At 49.0% G+C, this 14,042-nt stretch overlaps 1 protein-coding gene across 3 annotated transcripts in view; it reads right to left on the bottom strand.

Annotated features, from left to right (window-relative positions):
• Positions 1 to 13,634, bottom strand: part of igf1ra (insulin-like growth factor 1a receptor) — a 96,796-nt gene extending 83,162 nt beyond the window's left edge. For all 3 annotated transcript variants that reach the window (XM_035396386.1, XM_035396387.1, XM_035396389.1), the window contains exon 1: positions 12,501 to 13,634. In XM_035396386.1, coding sequence (XP_035252277.1) covers positions 12,501 to 12,594 — 94 coding nt within the window. In that variant the 5' untranslated portion in view covers positions 12,595 to 13,634. The remainder of the gene's footprint in view (positions 1 to 12,500) is intronic.
• Between the last annotated feature and the right edge of the window lie 408 nt (positions 13,635 to 14,042).

Here is a 14,042-nt window from a genome sequence, read left to right as displayed (position 1 = left end):
TCTGCGGGAGATATTCCAGACGTTATCGTTTTAAAAAGCCGACACGACATCGTGAGTTCAGCGTTTCCCCTTCGACGTCAACGCCGCAGCGAGACACCCTGAAGGACACACAGACATAAATAATTCAATCCACAAATTCAAAGAAATGGTTGAAAATGTTAGAATGCGTGTTGCCACGGTTAGTCTGACAAACAAACATCCAAACGAAACAAAAACAAAAACAAAAACGCTTCGAATGCAGCTTCTACTTAGCCTCTTGATGTTTTCGCTAAAAACGCAGCACGTAATTTATTAATGGGCTATTCTTTGCTTCAGTCGGTTTGAAGTGCTTCCCCTAAATTTAGAGAGGAAATGATTACTTCTCCAGAAAATTCTGTTTGCTTTTGCCTTTCATCCAGCATACCCCGGAGCGAAGCTTGCGCGGCATAGAGACGATTGTTTCCCGTTTCATTGAGAATTTTCTTCCCTCTCTCTCGGCATCAGAACAACGGAGCGAGGGAGGGAGAGAGGGAGAGGGAGGGGGAGGACCGACTTGGACACAAAGAGTAATTTGTTTGTCGGTCAAAAGAAACTCTGGTTCTCACTTTCTGTTGGCAGCGACCATTAATAAAATCACTGACGTCTGATGAGAGCGGTGGGGCTGGAGACGACGGGGGGGGGGGGGGGGGGGGGGGGGGGCAGATACGGGGATACGAAGAAAACAAGAGGGGGAGGGGGGGAAAGGGAGAAACAGAGAAAGAGAGACAGAGACAGGGAGTCAGAGAGAAGGAAAAAAAGACAGAGGGAGAGAGAGAGAGACAGAGGGCAATTTACGCGTTTCGTGTAAACGCTCGGCAAATGAGTAAATGACATGGGGAACAAAGAGAGGACCTCATTGGTATTCTTTTGACGTACTAATTCCCGACAGCACGCGTATTGAGGAAGACTCCGGCCACGCGGTCACCTAAACCCCAGGCTGGCCGAGCCGCGAACGGGAGGGACGTCGGGCGCAGAGGACGTCGCTCCCGAATGAAACTTTTTAACAAAATCGATCTTAATGACCTCACTCGGTCAAAATTGAATATTAAATCTTTATTGCAAAGAAGTAAAAAAAACAACAACAAAAAAACACAAGCGTTCCCTTTTTCTCCACCCTCTCCGGCGTTGGACAGCGGCCAGAGGGCCGTGTGCAGAACGAGCGCGGCCCTGCAGGCCCGAGCCGCCGCTACGTAGCGGAGCCCGCGGAGGGAGTGTGCGCCGCTACACACTCCGCCTGTCATCGCCTGACGCCAGCCTGCCCCCGACCTCACCCGCCCCCCCCCCACCCCCACCGCCCAAGGAGCTGCGCTGCACCCTCCGCTCAATAAATTACCCTCTGTCCTGCCCGAATACTGATCCGCGCACTTCCGTAAACACGAGCTCGTGCAAACAGAGGAGACACCCCCCACCCCCCCCCCCAACCAAGGGGCCGTTCTAGCAGACCCAGCACCAGACCCTGTGCAAACAAGCTGCCCAACGCGCAAGTTACAGCGCTGAGCACATGCACAAAGGAGACCTTATCACAAAGGCAATATTTTTTAAATTCAAATAAAGGCACTTTTTTTTTTTTTTTTTTTGCCAGACAGATCTTTTTCTTCCTCCAAATGAAGTAGACGACTCTTGCCATAAGCACTTAATTTTTTAATAGCCACTTGATTCAAGGCACTCAAAAAAAGGAAAAAAAAAAATCTGACTGGACTCTGCAGGAATATGCCCAACTATCAGAAACCACAACCCAGACGAATTCACAGGTTCTTCTGGGACCACAAAATGCAACACAGAATACCAAAATACCAAACGTCACGACCGCACTTAAAATCCTCACCTGCCGCTCGAACGCCGGCGGCCGGGAGCGTTCGCTCGTGTTTGCGCTCAGCCGTAGCCTGCGCATTCAAATTCAGCAGACTGTGCAAAGTCACACAGCCTCCAGCTATACAGGAAGTGCTTCGGCTGCCCTTCCTTCCTCGTCGGCCTCACCTTCACGAATTCCCCTGCCGAAAACCGCTAATCCGCTCCAGCCGTCCCCAAAACACACGGGCTCATCTCCGCCCCCGTAGAGCCCCTAAACCCGCTCTCTTCTCCTCTACGGCCTCAACCGTTACCAAATGCGGGTACCCATTCTAATGAACAGACCTCAACGACTGTTCACCTTTGCAACTGAAAATTGAACGAGGGTACGTTCGCCGATTTTACAATGTCAAGCCGAGTCCACGGGACCCCTTGTAAAACCGACAACTCCTGGCGGATCAGACAGGGTTTTAAAAAAAAAAAAAATGACCAGGACCCCAGCTTGACTTCGTGTACTTCAGGGTGGAACTAATCTCTACCGTGATCGCAATGTCCTCTGACAAAGATCAGAACACTTGTCGCTCCCCCGGTGATTCCGATTGGCCAGATTAAGCACCGGGAATTCCAATCATTTCCTTAGCGGACAAAAACATTCTGCATCTCGTTAATAAATCGGCTGACCGGGTTGGTCAGGGATCCCACCCACGTCACATAAAGATTAAAAACGCGTGTCCGTGTTACTGAAAGTTCAGGTCAGATATGAAATGCTGTCCATTTATACAGCTAGACATTTAAGGAGCCAGTTGGGATTAGGTATCCAGCCTGAAGTGTAAAAGCAGGGTAAGGAGTTGATCAGATTGCATCTGGGTAGAAAGGCCCATCTCCTTAGCCGTTATGGTAGCAAACTAGCTAGTTGGTCATCTAGCTATTAGCTGCAAGTCTGTTTAGCTAATGTTATACTGGTAATGTTATAATGCTATTCTGGTTATGTTGGTTAAATAACATAGCAAGATACCAAAGTATATTGGCTACGGTTGTGACATTAATGCCTAGTAACTTCGTTCTTACATTAATCAATCTTGCAAGTCCGAAAATGAATTTCACTTCACTGGCACTGCGCTCAACCTAAGATGCTGCCCCAAGCAGTTACCATGGTAAAGGACACTTGTTTATTCAACTGCCCTAACCGGTATTCAGCTGTAAGCTGAGCTATCCACTAATGTTAAGTTGGGGGGTATTTTTGAAAGCTTCACCATTTAAAAAGTATAAATCATATCACTTAAAGAGGAAAAGAGGTGTTACTCATGGAGGGAGGCTTACGGCCGGCGGCACTGCCCCCGTCTACCTGTGCAGTGGCGTCCGCTCAGGTCAAAGGGGTAGCGACTGTCTGCCTGCGCAGTCTTGGATGCAGCGTCTGCACAGCTAAGGCCGCGCCCTCGCCCTACCGAATCGATGGGTGCGGGGGGGGGGGGCAGGCAGGAGCCTGTGAGCACAACGGGGCATTTCAGCGCGAAAGTGCGAAAATCGAGGGGTGGGGGGGGGGGGTGGGGTGGGGAGACTGACCAAAGTTAAGATTGGATGGAAAGCGTAATAAAACTGAAAACCGACAGGACTCTGAGGTCTTGTACACAAAGAGAAAAAAGGAAATACACACACGAGAAATGGCAGAGGCAGCGATTGGACCTGAGCCCAGACACCCCGTGACGGCTGGAGCAGGCGAGAGAGCGGGGAACCGGCCCCCCCTCGCTCGCTCGCTCGCTCTCAGCCCGTACACAACCCCCCGCACCCGCACCCGGCCACCCACCCCACCCGCAGCAGGACCGAAACCCCCCCCCCCCACTCGAGTCCTGCGGTCCATAACCTCTCCCTGCCCCCGGCCTACCGCAGTCAGCGCCCCGACCGGAAAACTCCACTTCGCATGCAGCCAGAGGCCCTCCATCCATCACCACCCCCCCACCCCCCCCACCCCCCCACCCCACCTCTCCAAAAAAACACCGCGTTCCAGAACACAAAGGACCGGGTCCGAGGGCAGGCCGCGGGACCCTACAGAAACAGCTGCCGCGAGGTCCAGCCCCAGCGCGCACAGACCTGCGCATACGCAAACACACACACGCACACGCAAACGCACACGCGTGTACACAAGCACGCAAAGCCTACGTTCGCGCGGGGTGTACGTGCGCACGCGCGCACGAATGGATCCAGGGAACCGATCCAGTTTCTTTCCCCCAAAAACACACAAACACCGCCGTAAACTGAGGCTGACCAGGTCGCGCGAGGCCCAACTTGTCAAGGGAAACCAAAACAGTTTACAGAACGTTAGCCTCGGTGTTTGGATTAGCGTCCGTGAGCGGAACACAATGGCTTATCGCGGCTTATTGGAAACGGCGGGGCGCGGAGCGGCCGCGCGGCGTTCTCGGAAAGGAGGCCGCTTTCCGCCATCTCAAGTGCGGCGCAGCTGCCGCCAGCCCGGTCTCAGCTTTCAGCCTGTTGATCGCGTCGCTTTTTTCATTCTTTTTTTTTTTTTTCCATTCAGCGAGAGGACATTTGTTTCCCTTCCTTCGGAAGGGGACGCTTTAATCTTTTCTGGACGTTCCTCGTCACGGCGACGGCAGAGGATGCCGTTGATCCATCGTTCTGTGACGGAGGTGGGGTGGAAGTAAAGGGAGGACCTGCTGCAGCTCCACTTGGGCTAATGCTGCCCCCCCACCCTCCAGAAAGTACGGCTAGACCGATTACAATGTAAACATTTCCAGATCACCAATCACGTTTTTCTACAGAACTTTTACGCTTTGCTCCTCTGTGTTTAATGCCAGAAGGGCGTTCCTCAACCCAACTTCCAGAGGGAGAAAATATACAACCAACCCCCCAGCCCCCCCCCCCCCCCCGGCTGAAAGGTTCATTTTACCCCAATATGAAAGCTGCATCAAAAGCGACATAGCAGAGAGGTCTGGAGGGAGGAGGAACTCATTAAGATGGATTGTGTCTGGCATGGCAGGTGAGAAGAGCTGCACGGCCAACAGAAGAAAACCTCTGTACCTGAACTACAACTCCCACCTCCTGCTCAACAGAAGAAAACCTCTGTACCTGAACTACAACTCCCACCTCCTGCTCAACAGAAGAAAACCTCTGTACCTGAACTACAACTCCCACCTCCTGCTCAGCTTGCACCCGAGACTCGGCCAGCTGAGAGTATGACTAATACCGGCCCGTATGGAGAACGTTTGTAGCACCGCGTGTCAGATGGGCAGCCAAATACATGGGGAAGGTGGGGGGAAGGGGGGGAAGCTGGATGGGAGGAATCTCTGGGCTGCCGGTCGGCACGGCGACCACTGGCCGGCACGGCTAAACCCAATAACACGCAGTTCACAAACTCCTCACTCTTCCGATCAACAGGCCCGGGTCTGTTTGCGAGGGTATTTTTACACACAGCTCTATTTTTACGCAGCCCGTCTCTCTCTCTCTCTCTCTCTCTCTCTCTCTCTCCCTCAGTATCTCTCCCTCTTTCCTCTCTCCTCGTATCTCTCTCTCTCTCTCTCTCTCTCTGTATAATCAGGGATTCTTGTTTGCATGTGTCCCTTGGAAGCCGAACACTGGAAATTTCACTGTGGGGAGGACTTGAAAGGGAGCTTAATTACATTTTATAAGCCTGACCAAGTTATTAAAATTAACAGCACACAACGTATACAAGGCCGGAGGGGGGAGCCTGCCACAGCGTGCCCGTCCGTTTCCTCAGCCGAGAGCGCGTTTCCTGCAGCTGCACTCGCCTTTCTGGTCGCTGTTTACAGATCCCGACAAGATTTCCTTTTGGCCCCTCGCAAGCGTGAAGCAGAGTATCTTTTTGACGGATAAAACTTTATTTAAAACCCATTAGGGCTACGCCGGTTCGGTCGAGCGGCTCAAAAAATAAAAAGGGGAACAACAATCGGCAGAGGATTCTGGGCGCTCGGGAGTCGGAGGCCCCCGGACGGCGACCGGCGATGTCTCTGCCCCGGAGAAGAAATAAGCGCGCGAAGGTTTCTCGGCCTTGAGCCTCAGAAACACGCGGCGTTCGCACCCGCGCCGCTCGTCCCGCCCGTTAACGCGCTGCGGTGCACGCGATACGCGCGGCACGCTAAACAAGAGCGCGCAGTCTGGGAAGACAGGGCGTCACGCGGCCCTAGGGTACAGTCACGGGATCTAGTTCTCATCTGAACCTACGGTATCGTCAGTGACATGAGCTTCCACGTGGACCCAGGGCTCAGCATTCTGTGACAGACGCACCTCTAATAAAGGACGGCTCTCTCAGGAACAGGACTGTTTTTTTTTTTCCGGGGGGAAAACGGCGACACGCGTCCGTTCCGAGCGTCTCCCGCTTCCTGGAAACGAAACGCGAGAGCGGGACCGGCAATACCCGTTCTGATAGGGATCAGCGGCAGTCCAGCACCCCCCCCGCACACCCCCCCGCCTCCCCCCCACCGAGGTTCCCCGTCCGCGCGCTGCGTGATGCCGCTCGATCGAGGGCCCCTTCCTCCACCTTAATATCCTTTTCATTAGAGCGCGCACGCCCTTCCCCAGACGGGCGAGGACAAGTTCGCACAAGACCTCCGCGGAGCTGCAGGAATAATAACAACAGCGGCATTATCAACACCGGTGCCGGGGCACCGAAACGCCAGCTTCACATCCACGGTTAATACGCCATCCCCTCTCCGGCGGGAAGGACTCAAACCAAATTAGGGGTGGGACTGTTCACTCGATAAATAAAAAAATGTAAAAAGAAATCTGCTTTATCTGCTTCAAAAAAAGAACTGCCATAGCAAAAGGTTAAGGAGTGTATAGACTGTGTGTGGTGTTTACCCCCCCCCAGGTCCACAATCACTCATATAACCGACCCCCCCCCCCCACCCAGGTCCGCGATCTGACATAGGAGGGTAGAATGGCTAACTGTGAACGCTAACGGTTCAAAACAAGCATTTATCTCATCTAAAGCCACCGTCACGCAGGCTAGCTTGTGCCAGAGAAAATGCTCTGCGATGCCTTTAAACAGATCTGCTGCTGTAAAATTGGCTTTCGACACAAAAAAAACGTACAAAAAGAGAACTACGGTAAGCGCGAGGACAAATCGGCTTGCAATCGCGTCAAGAAAATCACCCAATTCAGAGGCAGAGGTCTGAATCTGTCAAATTCGGTCTGACGAATGGATCCGTCTACTTATGTCTTTTTTACGGGATCCGATAGCAGCTCAATGAGCCAGTAACCACGTCACTGGAGAGCCTGACTGAGCGTGTAAAATAAAGAGGGTTTAACATCCACGGGGGGCGGCGTCCGTGTGCCTGCCCCTGCCACTCTGGTAAAGCAGCAGCGGGCTTGTCACTCATTCCCAGAGGGGCCAATCGCATCTCTTCCCCGCTTGTGAGGCGTCGCTAAGGACAGCGGCGAAATGACGAGCCCGCCAACCAATCGCGTCGACGAGCTGCGATAAGGCGGAAAGTCCGAGCCGCCTCCCACCGAGACGACGACGACGACGCCGAACGCGCGGTGCCGGTGCCGACCGGCCGGCAGACCGACGGCGTGGCACGCGATTGGCCGCAGCGTCGCCCCGGGGCGGGAGGGACCCTGTCGGGGGGTCGGTCCTCGTTTCGTCACGCGAACGGCGGCTCCCTCCGACCCCCGCAGCGCGACTGCTACAGCTGCGCAGCTCAGCCGACTGGCGGGGGCGGCGCTCGCCCGCGTCCTCCCAAGGCCACGGGGCAGCGTCCCGGTAAAAGACACGGACCTGCAGACACAATCGCCTGCTCCGCAACGGAGGAGAAAACCTACACTGGGGCTACAGGCTGATTCTTTCTTTCTTCTTTTTTTTTTAAAGCAAAAAGATAACGTCTTGCAAAACTGCGAGGCGGAGTGAGGGCAGCCGAACCTTCGGGTACAGGCGGCCGAAAACCCTGCCGGTCCGAGCGGAACCTCCGTTCCCCTGACCGAGTCCCCGTTCCCCTGACCGAGTCCACAGACAGCTTCTTCCGCGGCTCCAGCGCTGAAAAATTCTTTTTTTTTTTTTTTAAACCGACGCAGCGGGCCTGACCGACTGCAATAAACTTTAAAATGCTGTGAAGATTTAATACTTTGAGCGAGGTCCATCGGTGCCAGAACGCTCGCAGGCCAAACCCAAATGCGTTTTTAAGGTCTATACATTTCAAATCGACCTTATTATTTTAAGAGCTAAGCCACTCCCAGAAGCAAGCTTTAGATCCAAAGCACTTCCATTAGCAAAGTGATATTTCTGGCTACTGAATAAGTGAGATAGCTTTAACATGATGCACTGCACACTGAAATCTCAGGCAGTGGTGTCTGAACTCACAGATGACAAAAGCTGAAAAGCTCTGAACTCACAGATTACAGAAACTAAAGGTTTGAACTCACAGCTTACAGAAACTGAAAAGGTTCGAATTTACAGATGACAGAAATTGAAAAGGTTTGAACCCACAGATTACAGAAACCGAAGAGGTATTGTCGTGGGACTGAAACTAGTTCGGTGCATCCGTTCATTTGCGCAAGTTAGCCACCTAGTGGCACCAGGAAGATTTTGTCATTACCTTCGGGGAGCTCTTCATTGAGTGCGTGAGAAGGCGAGTAAACAAGTGAGAGAATGAGTCAGTGAGCAAGAGCATGTTTCAGCGGGTTTGCGAGAGTGGGCAGGCGAAAGGCCGAGCGGCCGAGTGAGCGCATGAGTAATTCTGTGACTGGTACAAATGAATCAGTGAATGAGTGAGTGAGTGAGTAGGCAGGCAACTGAGTGAGTCAGTGAATAAGCCCTTGAGCAAGAGAACAACTGGGCCGCATGTGGGCAGTGTATGGGGGGGGGTTATGGGTGAATGAGTGAATACGGGGTGGATACCATCATAACATGACCAGTAACAGATGTAACTGATACAGCAGTTTATCAGGCTTTGTGATCAGGCTAAAGACTACAACTGAAAGCACAAGTGAAAAGATTTTCAGGGCAAACTCGATCAGTTTCCAGCTGACTACTGGCTTTACAAAAAAGGGGGAGGACAGTCCCTTCACATTCAATCAACGAGGACTAAAATGTCTGAATTACCTATATTCTGAAGGGACGTAACGTTCACCGTTAACCAGTTGACTTTGGCACAAAAAGCACACAGCCAGTTTGTGTACGAGAAGGCAACAGAATGCAGTTCGACATGAGTTGAATTTAGCACATGGAAAGCGTTTTTACAGTTTCCTCAATAAACCCCTCTACATAAAAGCAAGGGAGACAAACAGTGAAGGGGGGGGAAGGGGGAACACACACACAACACACACACACACAAACACAAACACACAGACACGCACGCACGTACGCACGTACGCACACGCACGCACTCACACCAGCAGGTCCCCATCGAAACCACACTGCCACCTTTTGTCGACCCGAGCATTTCCCAAGCTTGGCAGGGTGAGAGCCAGGGAGGGTCTGCAGTCTACAGCAAAGCCCCTCTGGCCACAGTGAAGCCTTTTATCCGGCCCGGACAGCCAGGCCCCAGACCCACCTCGAAACCGCAACACATTCTAAAGAAGTGATTATGAGGGGGTCCCAACACGTGTGAAAGAAATATGCACTCTTACCCATTCCACAGACATTTACTCTGATCAAACATAAAACTTACTGCTATATGCGAGATCACACAGACACACAGACCCATTCTATTTATTTCTTTCCTCAGTATATGCCATTATCTTCAGCTACAATTTCACGTGGAGTTGGTGACAAACAAAAAAAAAATGCTATGACACATAGCGGCTCCTGAACTCAAAGTTTGAGAGACCCTGTTTTACAGAGGATAAACTGCTATTCGTGAAGCATCGATCGCAAATTCCCCCCTGGATCCAACAGGTGAAGCTACAATAGTGCCAATTGAAACACTTGGTGCCTTTAATTTAGGACAGGCCTTAAAGAATTACAAGATCGGGAACAATGAAGTGTCTAATTGGGGTAGGTACAATTTCAGGTAGAACTGAAAACTGCTGTGGTACTTGGCTCAGGACTGTACAACTTATCACTGTCCTACATGGACGATCACCTTTTTTTTGCAAAGCTGTTTACTTGTTGACAGCTAACAGAAGAATGCAGCCATTTTGCACTCCACTAGTTATCAGTTATGCTACCTTTTCCCACTTCCAGTCTTCAAAAAAGCCTAAAAGTTAGTTCAGACAAAACAATAAAAACAAATGCCATTTACTAAAATGACCACCCTGAACACAACATTTATTTTTTCTAGCATAAAAAAAATTGGTCAAAACTTAAAGAATACAAAAAGGTGTGTAATTTTACCTAGTATTACATAAGCAAACCCAATTATACTTGACACGTTTATGCTTTTTTCCCTTAAAATCTTTTTCACTGCCCCTCTGACAAATGGGTAACAGTCTTGTTTAGGACCCTATAATGTGGGTTACGGTGCACTGAAACCCAAAGCAGAAACTTCCTAAACTGGGCAGCCAAGAAGCCAGCTTTAAGAGTCTTCCCATTCAGCCAAGTTCAATCTCGTGGAAATTTATCCCAGACTTTTATAATGCGTTCTGGGGAACAGCCCCTTAAAACACATGTTGCATTTCTCAGAACGGCTTGTAAATACCTTTTTATAACAAGTATGCTGTTCTGCTATTTAAAAGACCAAGAGAGGGACTGTGAAAGACTTGTTTTAGATGTCAGTGGCAAAAAGTCAAATTTTTATAACACTTGTTCCAAAATAAGGACAGAATTTAAATACAAGTGTTTGATCACAACTAAAAAAATGCAAACAATGGCTTTATCGTCTTTGTCACATTAAAACAGACCTTTCATTCCCTGCAGCCAAACCTTTGACCGCAGACCGTACCCTCTCACTGGCTAACAGGGATACGGGTTCGGACAAAAACAAGAGCTTGCACCTTGCAAATCAAGCCAACGTGGAATTGTATGTTCCCCACTCTTTTGAGCTCCGGACGGCTCGGCACAACGATATTGAATGCGATGCTTCAAAGACAGGAGGCTTCGAGATTTAAATCGAGTTGTTAGCCTTTTCGATTCAAATGGCTTTTCGCCTGATTCACCATAAGAACAAATTGGTGATCTCATTTGTTTTCAAAGGGAGCCTCTCAGCACGGTAGATGGTTAGCTCGTTGGCATTGTGGCCTGTCGTTATTAAAAGCCCATATGGAACCAAGGTGCAAGTGCATTACTGCGAAAACGCTACTACTGAGGTGCTGCAGCCAAGGACACGGCCGCGATGGCGACACTGAGACATGCATAACACCCGCGTTTCCGAGCACTATAAAGGTAGAGATGTCACTAACGTCTCGCCGGTTAACCGGAACGCGTCACCGCCACTACAAAATGCAAAATGGCCACATGGTCAGATTAATCCCGTTTTTGCGCCACACGCGGATACAGGCTCAGAAGTCGGCTCGCGCTGCGCTGTGCAGGCTGCCCGCAACATACGATGTTTCGAGCGCGCGCCTCTCTCTGCTTTTAATGTACTTAACGACCTTAGTAAATACTCGCACATTTAAAAAGTGGCTATTTCAAGTGCACGTGTGTGGAGTTGCATAAAACGACGAAAAACCAAGAAATCTATCGCTACTATACTGCAATTACACGTTTCGTGTAATTACCGAGTGAACGTCTCACAACAAAACGCTAGGCTACACGTTCAAATCGAGAATACAGCCATTACGTAGGCTACAGTATGTGCGCTTCTGTACACAACAATGTATATTAAAACACTGACCGTAAAATTGTTGGTCAGCTAAAATGTAATTAAGTTTGGCAATTAACCCATTTGTGCTGCGATTGATAGTATGCGCACAATGGATGTGGCAAGAGGATAAGTGTCCAGGGTGGGGAAATTTGTTAAACTCTTGAAATAAATAAATAAACAAATTCATCTGGCAAGTGGGCAACCTGTTCTGGTCCAACTGCTTTCTTCCTTGCCTTACGCTCACGTTAAATCTATTTTAAAAGCTAGGCAAGCAGCCTAACTCTGAAAATTAAGGTACCTTAGAAATGAAGTTAGGTATACTTAGCTAACGTAATATCCATAGAAAACGTATCGGCCTTTTATAAGTTAACATGTTTATGTTTGCCTAAATTCGTGAACTTAAGTAATTTGCCAATAAGCCATTATTGCTTTGGTGAAAATATTTTCATACTGGCGAAGTCCGCGTTCTTCTACAATGCCAATCCAAAGTCTCAAAACATGTCCCACGAAATTATGATGTGCGCACCTGGTCGGCATTATCTTTATGTATGAATCATAAACACGTGCTTAAACTTGCTAGCTACATTGCTAGTTTTCTACCCAGCCAGTCACCCTAACATCCAACATTTATTCTGTCTCGTCTCGCCTCGTGGGCAATAGATGACTAATGTTACCAATTTAGTTGCCCTAGTAACATTACATTAGCCAGCCAGCTACAGTGACCATATGAATGAAAACAAGACATTCATCACACGTAGCCAGCACGCCGGAGACATGTCAATTCATCGTGATATTAAAACAAATCACACATGATAGGGAGATGGAGACTGGTCAATATGGAGAGCAAAATTACTCCTAACGTTAAATTGGGGAAACATTTTTGGGAGGAGGGGAACCAGCAATCAGAATAAATGGGGGGAGAACAGTTCACATATCATATGGAAATTAAGATGAATAGTTTCAAGATAATGTTACACTTACTTTCTCCATTAGCGGGCCACAAGTAGATCGTAGAGACTGACAGCAGCAGACCCCAAAACAAGGTCAAATTATCCTTTGCTCCTCCAGACCTCATTCCTGTTAAATGAATTCCCTCTCCAAATAAATGCAGTAGTCTTCTCCCCAAAATGAAGCCGTAACGTATTAAACAGGAAAAAAACTTCCCTGTGGATTTAACAAACCCAAAAATGCATAAATACCTAAATGGCTAACGTTAGCTAGCTGGATAGGCTGTTAGCTAGCTACTATAGCCGGACAGCTAGCTGGCGACTCCTTCGACTGGTCAAGATGTGCCTGCTAGCCAAATTTTCTGTAATGCGGACTTGCGTTTAGCCTTGAGCACTGGGTGAGCTCTGCCCAGTATGTTTTCCCCTCTTTGAGGAGGAAAATTTGTGTATGTTTTAAAAAATAAAAACTTTAAAACGTTTTGTTATTTTTGCCAGCGATAAAATGATGTTTGGGTGGCTATCAAAACACACGAGTCACAGATTTCACTCGGCTGATAGCAATCCGCATCTTCAGCCTCCATTTCTTAAGAAACCAGAGAAGAAGCACACTCAGCTAGCTTGATAGCTAGCGAACTAGCCACCGTTCTTCAGCAGCAGACCGAAAAACAGACCCAAATGCATGCATCCGCAATTTTCCTTAAAACCAGTTTTGATTTTTTGGACGTGGAAGACAATTAGAAGCCAGGTCCGGGGTTTCTATAGTAAGGCTGGTTTTAATAAATGAATGAAAATGCTACTTCTTCGTCCAATGAACCTCTTCAACGGTCCTCGATCCAAAATATCCGCCGGGACAAAAATGGTTTCACCAGCTGCACCCCCTGTTTTCCCTCTCCCTCCCTCTCTCTGTCTGTCTTCTCTCTCGCTCACAGTCGGTCTGCGTTGCAGTTGAAAACGGTGTCCGTTTTGCCACGCAGGAATGACGATTTTGAGCTTACAGATATCCGATGGATTTTACACGAACATCAAACACATTCGTTAAAGCCAGCAAGGTGAATACAGATCTGTTTTTGCCTTTTTCGGTCTCCGAAGCGTTACTCCGTGGCCACACTACAATCCAGCCTTCAATGCTGTCGCTCTCTCCTCCGTGGAATCAACGCTGTAAACAACACTCGGCTCCTCTCACAGACACACATACGCTATCCAAAGCATGTACGAAAAACTGGAGTGGATTACGGCACGCACAGCTCTCGCCACTTCCCAGTTTTAGTGTGACACATCGGGACCACTGATTTTACAAAGATAATTTATTCTACTTTGCACTTAACTACAAAATAAATGTTCGTGAAGTTGTAAAATAAAAAATAGAAACCCGCTATTTCTTATCATAGGTGAGCTTTTATCACCAACGTGTTACCTGCAAAATAATTCATTGGTGTTAGAGTTCCGAGAGGAATTCACCAGATGAGCGGTAAACACATACGGAAAATGATGTAGGCCTATGGAAACACATGGGCACTACATGCATTTTAATACATGTACTTATGTTTTCAATATATATATTACACATATCATTACA

Source organism: Anguilla anguilla, chromosome 16, assembly GCF_013347855.1.
Source record: "Anguilla anguilla isolate fAngAng1 chromosome 16, fAngAng1.pri, whole genome shotgun sequence".
NCBI lineage: Eukaryota > Metazoa > Chordata > Actinopteri > Anguilliformes > Anguillidae > Anguilla > Anguilla anguilla.
The sequence above is the reverse complement of the archived record's forward strand: the minus strand, read 5'-3'. Positions and strand labels throughout refer to the sequence as shown.